General features: G+C 48.3%; 1 protein-coding gene across 1 annotated transcript; it reads right to left on the reverse strand.

Moving 5' to 3' along the window:
- Window positions 1-2: 2 nt before the first annotated feature.
- Window positions 3-5,537, reverse strand: CSUI_009435 (trapp trafficking subunit; the record flags this gene model as incomplete). Its single annotated transcript, XM_068069551.1, has 2 exons — window positions 1,321-5,537; window positions 3-452 (listed from the first exon to the last, which is right to left on the reverse strand). Coding segments are annotated over exons 1-2 (1,773 nt in total), but the record flags the coding sequence as incomplete, so codon positions are not given.
- Window positions 5,538-13,385: the final 7,848 nt, after the last annotated feature.

Consider the following 13,385-nt stretch of genomic DNA (forward strand, 5'->3'; position numbering starts at 1 on the left):
CCCTGTGTCTTTCTCTTATCACCCCGCTCAAAGGAATCGCGAGGATGTGAAGAAGAAGAAAGACCGTCATCGTCATCATTAGGTGAGAGATCACCTCTTCTTCTTCTTGTTCTTTCAGAGGAGACAGATTTCCGACTGGACGGGTGTGAAGAAGAAAGAAGAGGAAGGCCATTACTGTGGTGATCCCCCCTCCTCTTCTCTTCTCTGTTAATTTCTTCTTCTTCTTCCTCCTGACTGTCTTCTTCTTCTTCCTGACTGTCTTCTTCTTCTTCTTGGCGATAATAGATGAATGGGGTAATGTCTACACTCACAGTCTCTTGCGAATCGATAGGAAAGGCCTGAGCTTCCCAAAACTGACAGGATAGCGCAGACTGCCGAGGATGAGAAGGATAGTGAGGAGAAGAAGAAGAAGACAACTGCTGATGACCCTTACCTCCCCCACTACCCACCCCCTTGAAGAAGAACAAAGAAGAGAAGAAAGAAAGAAAGAAAGAATGAGAGAGAGGGAAGGAGAGAGCAAAGGAAAAAGAAAGAAGAGGAAAGAACCTATCGAGTTCAAGAGGGAGTAGGGTGGTATCGATAGAGAGGTCTAACTGTCCACTGCTTCTACTACTACTCCGCTTATGTCTATTGTCAGTGAGGTAACGTTCTTCTCTCTTCTTCTCATCGCGCACGTATCATTCATTCCTTTTCCCTTCTATAGAAGCAGATGCGTGCATATATCCACATCTCTCTGTATAGTTAGACAGACGCTCGTAAAGGTATGAGAGATACACCTAGACCTAGGGATGTGAGGCTGCCTTCTAGGCCGCTCGATACATCCGCTCTCTCAGGCACTTTTTTATGTACATCTCCAGGGGTACGTACCTACACGTAGATACATGTATCTACAGACTACATAGAGACATATACTCCTACGTATATCTGAAACACCGAATCCCCTTCCTTAGATATCTACTACATAGACAGTGAACAGAGAGAGAGGGAGAGAGATAGATACACATCTATATACAGAAATAGATACCTATATATACATATATATATAGAGAGAGATAGATACAGATACGCCATGTAAAGACAATGCATGTTCAAGAAGAGACGTGTGTGATGTACTGAAGAGGAATCTCTTTCTCACTCTTTCTTTCTTTCTTTCTCACTCTATCTTTTTCTCATCTGTCTTTCTCACTTTCCTCATCTGCCCCCCTATACATCCCTGAACGACCTCGACAAGATCTGAAAGAAGATAAGGAAGAATAAGAAAAAGGCAACTAGCTATCTCTGTCTGTCTCTCTCTCTCTCTGTGTGTGTCAAATGACTTACTTTATCTTCTCCTGTGGAAGATCTATCTCCTCCTCCTCCTCTTCCTCCTGTGTTTCTGCCTGCATGAGGGGGGTGCGAGTCCTGAGGAAGCAGTTCATTGACATGGTGCTGACGAGGAGTCGATGAGAGCAGAAGATCGACACTTGCCGTTAAGGAGGCATACTTTCTAATCCATTCTTCTAGAGCGCGATGCCCCGCCTTTCTAATGTCTTCTGTAGGGAGAAGCACGCAGGCCAGCTGCAGTAGCTGTCCTTGGAGCACCACCTGCTCGCTCCCCCAGTGAGCTTCGTAGATCTGTCCTGACGCTATCAAAGATTTACACAAAGAGACAATCTCATTCTCCTCTTCTCTCGACTCTTCGTCTTTCTCCTCCTCCTCCTCTTCTTCTTCGGATGAGAAGGAAGAGGAATCGAGAGGTCTTTCTCCTTGAGAGAGAATTTCCTTCTGTCTGGGGTCTCGAGAGAGAGGAGGGGATGGAGAGAAGTTCAAATCATCATTAGGAAGAGGTCTCTTCTTTTCTCCTTCCCGGCAAGAACTCTTCTTCTTTCTCTTCTTCTTGATCTCTCCATGTAGGAGAGTTGAAGGGACAGGCGAAAAAGAGGATGAAGAAGGAGACGAAAGAGGGAGAAAACCGCGAGCTGTGAGCTCAGGAGGATAGACAACGTAAATCTCCGCATCACGAAAGCCTGAGGCATTTACTCTTCTCTTCCTCCTTCTTGTCTCGTCTCCATCGCTTCTCTTGAGATATCGAGAAGAAGAAGACGAGCCTGTCTTGCCTCCTGGAACACTTGAAGCTTTCTTCTTCTTCTCTTCTGTCCCTGCTCGAGAAGAAGAAGAGTTTTCATTTGGAGAGTCTTCTTGTTCTTCTTCCTCCTCATCCTCTTTATTCCTATTATCTTCATCTTCATGATGACCGTTGTATCCCATCTTCCCCGGATCTCCAGACTTCTTCGGAGCACCCCCGTTCATTCTTACTCTTTCTTCTTCTTCTTCGTTCTCGTCTTCTACATGCCCCTCTTCATCTTGCCTCTGTCGTTGCGAGGAAGAAGAAGAAGAAGCAAGGTGTAGAGAATTGAGGGAAGAAGAAGAAGACTGAGAAGTGCTATTCTTAGCAAGAGGATGATCAGATGAGGAGGCATCAGGAGCTAGAGTTGTAGAAGTCCATGGTGACTGTTCGTATTCTTCTTCTTCTTTCTCTCCAGAAGGAGCAGAAGGCGTTGAAATAGGGGGAGGCGACGGCCGGGAAAAGGAGGAGGAGGAGGATGAAGAAGGACGAGAATTCTGATAAGAAGCCGCGGAACTGAAGAAATGCCTCTCCGTCATCTTGATCTTTACTCGAGAGGAAGAAAGACTCTGAGAATCTTCTTCGCCATTCTCTTCTCGAGAAGGAGAAAGAGATCACGGGAAGGATGACGTAGAGGAAGAAGAAGACGAAGGAGAAGAAAAGAAAACGGAAGAGGAGAAGAAGACTCAGGTGTATATACACCAGAGTGATGATAGGAAAGACTGAGAGAAGGTCGTATGTGGCTCCTTGGCGAAGTGCACTGTGTGTGCGTGTGTGTAAGAAAGATGAGAGACGCCAAAAGATTTAAAGGGAAGCACACACAAGAAAGAGAAAAAAGAAACGAAAGAAAGAGAGAAAGAGAGGTGAACGTCGGGGAGAAACACAAGATGAAGAAGGACAGGAAGACTCCAAAGGAAGAACATACATAAGACCTTTTAAAGATGAGTGGAAATGAAGAAGAAAAAAGAAAAAGAGAGAAAGAAAGAAAGGGATGGAGAGAGTTACGTAGAAGACAAAGGATCTGTTTGAATGATGAGAGAAAAAGAAGGAGAAAAAAAGACAAGAAGAAGAAAGAGAGAGAAGGCAGGAGATGGACCCAGATAGATAGATAGAATGATCTGAATACATAAACAAGATCGAGACATACATGCAAGAGGTGTGTGTTTGTGTGTACATACACCTGAAGATGACGTTGAATAAACCAAAGTCAAATGAAGCAAGTAACAAAGGGTCGAACGGTTTCTTTCTTATTTCTTCTTTCTTCTTCTTCCGCTCCCAAGTCAACAAGAAGCAGTACCAATACCCATCTAGACATCTGCCTATGCATGAAAAGCTCTTCCTCTATCTATCTATGTATAGAGAGAGATACATATATGTACATATGTATATGTATATACAGGGATAGACCGAGAGATTTGAGTGTGACGTAATTGGGTAAATAGATACATGTCTACCACAGGCTTTATTTCGGATAGAAGTTAAAGAGGAAGAGATACAGAGTGATAGATCGACCGTAGACCGACGAAGACGCTATGATCGCTAGAGAAAAAGACTGGATAGAAGACGACGCATATCATGAATGAAGAGATCCATGGAAAAGAGGAGTCTTACCAACAAGAAGAACGAGAAGAGACCACCGATACGTGAGAAGGCTGGGTGTATATACACTTCAAGAAAGAGAGAATACAGAAGAGAACAGGAGACAGAAGAGAATTCTTCGTCTTCTCCTTTGACACATGTGTACGCTATCTACGGTATGTAGGAGAAACGTCACTTGCCTGAGAGAGAAAGAAAGAAAGAAGAGGAAGCTAGAGAAGAGAAGACAAGAGAGACGCGAAGAATCTTCACTGGTAAGAAGAAAGACTTCAAGATTTGATATGAAGTGTCAGAAGAAATAGGTGACTAAAGATGAGTAGAATGCAGCTAATGAAGGTGTATGGCTATTCTCTTCATAGATAAGAAAAGAATTCCGAGCTTGGAGAAAGGAGAGACCAGAGAGGGAAGAGAACAGAGAAGAGAGTTGGAGTAAAAGAAGAAGACAAAGGGAAAAGACAACGGCAAAGGCTGAAGAAGAGAGAGAGATTAGTGAGAGAGTTAATCTCTCTCGTGCTTCGCAGGGATGAAAGAGCTTCGTTGCGAAAGAAAAGAAGGACGTTTTGAAAAGAGAAGAAAAGAAGAGGGAGAAAGAAAAACCAAGAAAGCCAACTGACTAGTTGGTCACAAGACGTTGTCGAGAAAGAGACCAAAAGACAGAGAAAGATTGAGAAGAACGTAGAGGTAGGGAGAAGACAAGAGCTACGAGGAGAGATAGAAAAAAGGGACCTCTCCAAACTGAAGCGAGAAGTCGCTTTACTCCGTCCGTTCTTCTAAAAGGGAGAACAGAGAGAGAGAAGGAGAGAGAAACGAGTGAGCGAGATAAATCGTGAGGAGCTACCCCCACAATGAGAAGAATATTACAAGAGAAGAAGAAAAAAGTGAAGAAGAAGAAGACTCTTCAAGCATGGAGAAAGGAAGAGATCATGATGAGAGAAGATAGAGTGTATGTACACTTACATACAGAGAGGAGATCCACTCCTAGTTGCGCGTAGAAGTCTTGCTTTAGTGACAGATCTCTTCTCTACAAGGACTCGAGCGAAAGACACACACAAGACGTCTTTAAGAGGAGTCTGACTTCGAAAAGAAGAGAAAAGGCGAAAGCTTCTTCTTCTTTCTTAGAGACAAAGAGATAGAAAGGAAGAAAGAGAGACTTCATTCTTGAAGTCTCATAGAGAACGGCTCGAGGGTCTTCTGTCCTCTCTCTCTTTCATTCACAAGCCGCTAGTTGTTCTTCTGCAACTAGAAACTAGAGAACAAGCACAAGAAAGAGATGAATAGAAGACAGGAAAAGAGATAAGAAGGAAGAAAGAAAGGAAAAAGAGCTGAGAAGTAAAGAGAGAAGGAAGCGGAGAGAAGAGGGGAGCTAGATAGATAAATAGACAGACAAATAGATAGATAGGATTAGGAAGGGGTAGATACCGAAATGAAGGAATTATAGAAAGAGAGAAGAATAGATTGTTTTCTTTCTTCCTTGAGACATGCGTAGCAAAGAAAAAGAAAATGAGAGTTACTCGACAAGGGTCCTCTGATAAAGTAGAAATCTGCTAAGCCGAGGAAAGTTCGTAAAGTGTATTGAAAGAGGAGGAAAAAAAGAAACGAGAAGGAACAACATAAGGAAAGAAAAGAAGAGACAAGATTCCAAGGGTCCAGTTTAAGAGAAGGCCTTGTGTTTGCTAGCCTCGAGAAGGGTAGTACAAATCTTCTCTCCAGAAGAAAGATGAGAAAAAATCGACAGAGAGAATTCTATTCTCAAGTGTTTCCTTCGGTCCGTTGTGTCTCTCGAACCAAGAGAGCTCCAATTCTTCATTCTCTGAGAAGGTATCTAACACGGGAAGACTTCCCCGTCTGCAGTTTCGAGAAGAGTGATGGATTGAATCACCTTGTCCTTACTGGCTTGTGCATGCGGTTGAAAAAAAGAGAAAGGGAGAAGCCAGAGTAAGAGAAGGACTTGCTTCGACTCTCTCCATCCCGTTGGGCAAGAAGACTACGACAGGAAAACAGGAGAGGAAATAGAATCTGAGGAGATGCAAGAAAGAAACATACGCGTTCTCTCCAAAACTTCTTCACGAATGAAGGAAGAAAGTCTTTCTGTTTTAAGTAAGATATTTGGACGATACAGGAAAGCCGTAGTAAGCTGAATGGAAACAAACGGCAGGTTCCCCGTAGATCAGCCGAAAGTCGCTTTGAGAAGTTTTCGTCAGGTACCTCTTGGAGTGTACATACACCTGAAGCCGAACCATTCTGCATGAAACTCACTCGTCTGTTACAGTGTTTCTGCGGACGTTGAAATGATGAGGTCTCCACGAAGACTATTCAAATCTCAGGATGTTCATTCCTTCATGCTGAGAGTACTAACGGAGGAGAATTGAAAGCGCATTCTTTTCCGTCTTGTTTTCCACCCAACAGGACGCCAGCCGTTCTATCGGCATAGTAGTCGACAGCGTTACATACAAACGGCAGCCTGAGAAGAAAGTCTACAAGCATACTCTCTATCTTTGAATGACCTGTGTCGAATGTGTTCACTCGTACTCCCAGTAGCGAGCTCGCTTCTAGTTGCTTACTGCCTTGGGAGACGTGTTTGCGAGCAGCTCAGGAAGAGTGTCCGAACAGCCAAGGGCAAATCTTCGTGAAGACATGCCACTGCATTGACAAGAGATACAGAGGCAGAATTATCCTTACTGGCCAAGTCCGGAAGATCGATAAAGAAGAACACCTGGTATTTAAACCTTCGTTCTTCAGCATTGAATCTCTTAGACATCAAAGAGGGCTTGCCCTCCATTCTTTGGCAATACATCTTACGGAGATCAAGGTTCACAGCAGCGGTGAATCTTGTCAACTAGCTGGAGGAAAACGTTTACTTCAGCATATGTAAGAAAGACGCTGGTGTCTTCGTTGAGGCAAGGATGACCAAGGGCGCTGCTGAGTGCCACCTGATGTCCGACCGCTTCCCCGTAGACGCAATTGCGGGCACCACGAAAGACAACGAACGGAGTTCTAGCGTGGAGAAGGGCGCATGCGCACGTTAGCATATTCGGGGTGCAGCCCGTCCCTTCAACTACCCCGGTGATGTCTGTTTGGTTCGATTCTGAAGTATATCAGCACGACTCTCCTTGAAAACTGCACGGGGCAAATGCCGAGCCGTTGAAACAACAATAGGGTGACGCACCTACATGCCTATTACTGTCTGGTCAAGCGATTTTGTGATGACAGAGTGACAGAAGACTGGCAACAGGAGGAACCAAGACAAACCCGTTCTTGGTTTCTCCTCTTCATTTCTCGCAAGTCGGAAAGACTTGTATACACTAGCTCGTTGTTCCGGCCTCTTGTCAGCTTTTCGGTCTGTCGCATCATATCCGTCAGCAAACAGCGGTTTGTCGCTGCGTTTCTTGTCCCATTTGAAGAATAGCACCCGCAGGAGACATATAGACACAATCATGAGAAATCCGCACCCAAAGGCAACGGCGGGTCTTCCGGATGCGCTGCTACCCGAATAGATGGCGATCTTTTTGAGAACCTCGGACGACAACTCTCTGCACAACAGTACGATGTATTCGTCACTCATCGTATGGAGACACGAGAAAGACGACTTCGTTCTATCAACCTGCATGGTCACCGCACTGCTGTCACACTCAACGACCGAACAAGATACGTCCGAGCTAGGGTGTCACAATATATAGAAGAACCCTGTCTTGACTCTTATCGCCCGCACTGTTTTCTGCTGTTTGCTTCATGAGACCATCCCTTATTTGTCGTCGGAGCTTTGCAAGATGTCCGAATTTCTTGGCAGATCGGAAAATCTTTTCTCCAAAGAAACCAACACCAGCAAGAATTCCCGCAACGGCTGCTCCTGCAGCTCCATACACACCGCCACCGCGGAGGAGAACGGACGCGGCGACAGCACGATCAGCAGGTTGTATGAGCTGCCGGAAAGCGCGGCCGATGTTTCGTGGATCCACACTATCGGCAAGAGTGAAAGCAAGACTGTTCTCAGTCTTGGCTTTCTGACGCAAATAAAGCGAGTAGTCTATATCATAGCCTTTCAAGTGCATGTTGAGATGTCTATGCTCCGGTTCATGTTGGAATCCAAGTATCACCGCGGCGGCTGATAACGCTGCCACTAAACTTAGAACTCCAGCCGTAATCGCTCTCGACTTACGAACAGAACTCCCTGCTGAACTGAGGCGAGCAGTTTTCTGGAGTTCTTCTTCCAGACTCCTCCATGCACTACAAGACAAAATGACAGGCCCTCTTCTCTTCTCCCTTCTCAATGTACACCTTGGGTCTTTCTTGAGCGATCCAAGAACGAACGCACTCTGGTGAATGCCTGGCTCCGGAAAGGTTCCTAGAAATGTGAAAGGCTGGGAAGTCGGAGTGCCCTCTTTGGTATACGCCAATCTCGTTCTGAGCACGGCAGCTTTCTCAGTCTCAGAATCGAGAAGGGTTTCAGCTTGTAGAACTTCGACTTCCTTCTCGAAGGGATCAGGTGAGAAGACGGGCACTTCCTCAGGAAAACTGACCACGTCCGAAAAAATGATTGGACGGTCTCCCCGATGGAGACACGCCAACAAAACCACACTGTCGTCGTCGACCCCCCTTCGACCGTGAACTACAACTGCTCCCGCAGGAGCTGAGAAGTACATGCCACGAGAGAACCCTCTTGGAGAATCCACTGCCTCGAAATGATACAAGGAGACGTCTTGGTTTGGGTCGTCGTGACCGCTTGTGACTGTAAGTTTAACAAAAAGGTGTACTCCACCAAACTGGCAACGACCATCAGCAACGGGAATGTCTACGCCATTGTATCGCACGAGAGCCATTTCCCTTCTCCCGCGAGGAGCGAACCCCTTCCGCCTCAATTGTTGATCCAGGTGTTTGAGTGTCCTCTTACCAAGAAGTCGAGTGAGACTTGGAGAAGCGACGAGATTCGGGAACAAGTGAGAGGAGATTTCGCCTGAATCACCAATCACATGAACTCCGTTCTCCCCCAAAGCGTCCCTACTCGCGAAGACGACGTCGTACGGTCCATTGCTAGGGGCCGCGGCAAGATGCACCACATTGTCATTTTTGCCCAGTTCTGATGAGACTCCGGTTTCCACCAGATTAGAGGCCTTCAGCGGATCATCGGCGTCCTCCTCGACTGTTTCCATGTTGTCAGCCCTACTGATTGCATCGTGAGTCCCACCTCCAACAACGTCATCGGCCACTGATAAGTCCCCTCCAAGGAGGAGATCAAAATAATCTTCGGAAGTGGCGCCTTGTGCGCGACGCAGAGTAGAAACACACAGCAAACATACTCCCAGAGACGGGATGAGCTGGCAAAATGTGAAACGGTGAAGCTTCATCGCGTCCAGGTTTCGATCGGGCGGAGAGGTAAGACACGCACGACGAACCTCGGAGCACCCGCCGCTTGCCCTATCGACCGGAGGCCAAGAAACCGACCAAATGCAACGTACTCTGTTCTACGGCGCTGCTGCAGTCCAGCAAGAAGGACAGTTAGCCTTCTCCGCGCACATGGGCGGCGCAAGCTTAACTTTTAATGAGAAGCAGGGAAGTCTGAAGTCTGAGGCGGGCCCCGCATCAGGCAGGACCCGGTGCTGCACTCCGAGAACGCGCTGCGCGTCTCGGGTGGGCGTCTCTATCACACCTACACCTCCACATCCCACAAAGAAGACTGGTCATCTGTCCGAAGAAGCATGAAAGCGGGGCGGGGGAGATGCCGTTACGCGACGTGCGGGGCAGCTCACGCTGATCCTAAGGCGGACAGATCTCCGGAGCCTGTCAAAGGAGCCCACGCTGCAGCGCCAGCAGGTGGCTCAGGGGGTTCTCACGTAAGGACGGAGCCGCTCAGAGGTTCCGCCAGGTTTTCAAATGCAGCTGGCCACCACCGTTCACCTAGTCGCTTGAAGCCGAGGACGTAAGACAAGAGGAACCGCTGACGGTTGGTGTCAGCAGCAACAGCTGGGCTAACAGAAAATCGGGTGAAGCTACCAGGCCACCATTCGGGTGGCTACGTTTGCACACGTGTCCCGTTCTCAGACAGGCCTCCGATGGTTAAAGTTCATTGCTGCCACTGCGATGCTGGGTCTCCCCTGCCCCTGACTTTCCGTGAAGGTAGTTCCTTTTGCTTACCCCCACATGGCAGAATTCCCGTGCTGGGAATTTGCAAACGCCTTCTTGAGAGGCCTTATTCTCTCGAAGCGTGACAAGAAATAGAGGGAGACGTTTAACGTGTGGAGGCTGCCCTCTGACCTGCGCTATACAGTCCGGTTACCCGGGTGTAAAAAGCAATCCGTACTACGTGACGAGTGCATAGACGGGACGGCCTTCAGCATCCCTCATGTGGCATCTCTCCACTGGTCCGGAGCCCCATTCTGTGGTTCTGAAGACGTGGTGACAAGAGCCGTCCGTATGACTTGTATATTAGATGCTGACGCTGCACAGCTTCAGGCCTGTGTCCGGTTGCTGGTCTCTTCCGGCACCGCAGTCGTAAGCTTTGTCTATATATCGATGTTTTTGCCCTGGTAGCGGTCAACAGCGTCAGAAAGCATGGCTACGCGCCGGCCTGCCAATCTCGTTCCTCTCACACACCCTTGCGTTGAAGGTGAAATCTATGAAACCACGTTTGCTTTCCGGGGACCTGAGCCAGAGATAAGTTCTGCGTTGATACTCATCGCCGCCCTCCCGGGCACGCTTGTTCTCTTTTGACTTACAGTTGAAATGGTTGAGGCACCGCAGGTAAAGCGCCAACTTTAAGCAACATTTGTCACACATCCACTGCTTGACAGCCAAGTTGAAGAACCCACGCACAGAGACCCGCCATCGACAGAGGCGGCTGCACTTGGCTCGACTCGTGGCTCGCCCGTCTACTTACGAATACACAGTATAAACGAAAGAAAAGCAGCCTCTGCACTTCGATGAGCTGCACGGATCTGAAGCAACAAATTACTGTACGGCTTTACGGTGAAACCTCGAGTTGCTGAATCTGGATTTGAGCGCTGGAGCACTGGTTGCTTTTCCTTCTCGATGCGCCCTGGTCACGACTACACGCCAGTGCATTCAGCTAGCTGTATGGTCGACAAAGCGTGACCCCTACTATTCCGACCGAACTACCACTCTCTATACGCACGCTGAGGATGGACCGCCCGCAGCTGTCACACGGGGTCGACGTACCCAGCTTCGGAGTACACAAACGGATCGGCACCTGAACCGCCGGGAACGAGGATAAGAACCTGGTCTGTTTTCGAGAGCCTTCCTCTCGAACACATCGTCTGTGTCGCGGAGCAGTGCATGAAAATATACATACGATTGTAGTTGTACGTTCTCAAGAGCGAAACAGCAAGATGACAGGTGCTGTCAACTGCCTGACCGGAAAACTGTGTGTATGTCTAGCTGTTTTAATCCCACCACACGGCCTCCCTGACAGATGACCAATAACCTGAAAAAAATCTCTAACGAGAGAAGAAAAGCCGTTCGTTTGTCCGTCCTAGTATCATCGATGATGACAGGACTTCGCACGTTGCCTCTGTACAGTACGTAGATTGTTAAAAAAGCGACAAGACTTGAACGAGATGCACATTACCACACAACACGTGCTATACATGTCGTCGAGATCCTACTGAGCGACAATATACAAAATACCTCTTTCATGAGTCTCTTTCGTTGTTTCCGTCTCACCCTCGGTCATTTCCGCCCTGTCAATAGCTTTCTTCGCGTGTTGCTGGAGCCACGCCGCCTTCTTAGATCTCTTCATAGATCGAAAAAACTTCTCTCCAAGGAAACCAGCACCGGTAAGAAGTCCGCCGAGGCCAGCTGCGGCAGCTCCATAAACACCAGCTCCACGGAATAGAACAGACCCAGGAACGTGATCATTATCCCGCCGTCCTAGTTGTTGAAAAGCCCCGCTCATATTGCGTGGATCCGCACTGTCGGCCAGAGCAGGAGCCACCTCACTTGTTATAGCACTATCTCCAAGAAAGAATCCGGAGAAATCCTGCCTATAGTCGTTCAAGACCATGTCATAGTGAGCGTCGTCCCGATCGTGCTTGAGGCCCAAATACATTGCCGCGGCCGATAAGACAGCAATCGAACCGAGAATACCAGCCGTAATCCATCCCGACTCACGAACCATCTTCCCTGCTGATCCCAGTCGGGCATGTTTCCTGGCCTGAGCTTTGAAGGCCTTCCACGCACTACAGGACAAAACAACAGGACCGAGTTTCTCACTCCTTCTTAGCGTACAGTTACGGTTTCTCTTCAGCGAACCAAGCACAAACGCACTTGCGTGGGCCCCGGCCTCTGGTAAAGTGCCGAAAAAGATGAAAGCAGAGGCAGACCTTCCACCGTCTAATACGTATGCTAACTTCAGTTTCAGCACAGCAGGACCGCCAGTCTCCGCCCCACCAAAGGCTTCAGCTTGGAGAACTTCGACTGCCGATTTGAAGGGTTCGGGCGTGAATGGAGGTGCTTCCTCAAGCGCCCTAACTGCATTCGGGAAAATTATTGGACGTTCTCCATGCCGTACACAAGCCAGCAAAACCACACTGTTCTCGCCAACCCCCCTCCCGCCCTGTATCAAAACGGTGTCACTAGGGACTGGAAAATAGAAAAGAGGAGATGGCTCCCATGGAGAATCCACCGCTTCCAAATGATGAGTGGAAAAATCCTGAGTTCGGTCGTCGGTAGAGCTTGGCCGCCGCAACCTCACAAAAAGATACGCTCCACCAACGTCGCATCGACCTTGACTAAGTGGGCTCTCTACGCCTCGATACCGAGTAAGGGCCACTTCCACTCTTCCCTGGATAACATTCCCCTTCTGAGCTAATTGGCGATCCAGCTTTCCCACTGCACTCTTCCCCAGAACTTCTGTTAACCTTGGAGAATCGATCACATTCGGGAACGTATGGGGAGGGATTTCGCCTGGTACATGGATCGGGTTGATTCCGTTCTCGTCCAGGGCATCAATACTTGTGAAAACGACGTCATACACCGTGTCGGAGGAGGCTACCAGACGCTCCGAATCAGCCCCTTTCTCGGGTTCCAATGCATTCGCACTTTCCCCTAAAGCCACGCTGTCCTTAGCTGTATTAGCCTGGTCTTCCACTTCACCATCATCGTGCTCAGACCGATCGGCTAAGTTCCCTGTACTGAAAAGGCCCGAGTCATTTGCATCGCTTCTTGTAGTTAGATTATCCAAATCGGTTTCTGACGTAGCATCAACGAGCAGAGAAGCCGGACCATCCGCAGCAGTTACCCGGTTGTGGCACACAAGAGGCCAGCACAATAGACACAGCTCTACGCCGGCGACGAGCCTACGAAAGTTGACCGTGTCGTGTTTCATTTTGCCGAAGAGACAGAACTGAATGATCCGAAGTCCCACTTAGACAGCGCCAGCCCATGAGCTCGCGCACAAAGAACCCTGCTTCCGACAATTGTACCACAGAGTCAGAATTTGTCTCAGCGGCTGGGCACATTGGCCACTCTCCGTTCAGCGCCGACACAAGAACGGCGCGAGTTGCCAGGACAATCCTGAAGCGATATTTCGTCTGTGGCGAACAAGGCGGGAAGGCAGGACACACCATGTGAAAAGACGCCGACAGTGACGCGTCTCTGGAGTGTTTCTGTACAAATGCGCGTCTCTGGGGTGAATGAGGCCAGCCAACCAACCCCTAACTGCGAACGCCTTTTC

The sequence above is a fragment of the Cystoisospora suis genome (assembly GCF_002600585.1).
Source record: "Cystoisospora suis strain Wien I chromosome Unknown contig_5628, whole genome shotgun sequence".
Taxonomy (NCBI): Eukaryota; Apicomplexa; class Conoidasida; order Eucoccidiorida; family Sarcocystidae; genus Cystoisospora; species Cystoisospora suis.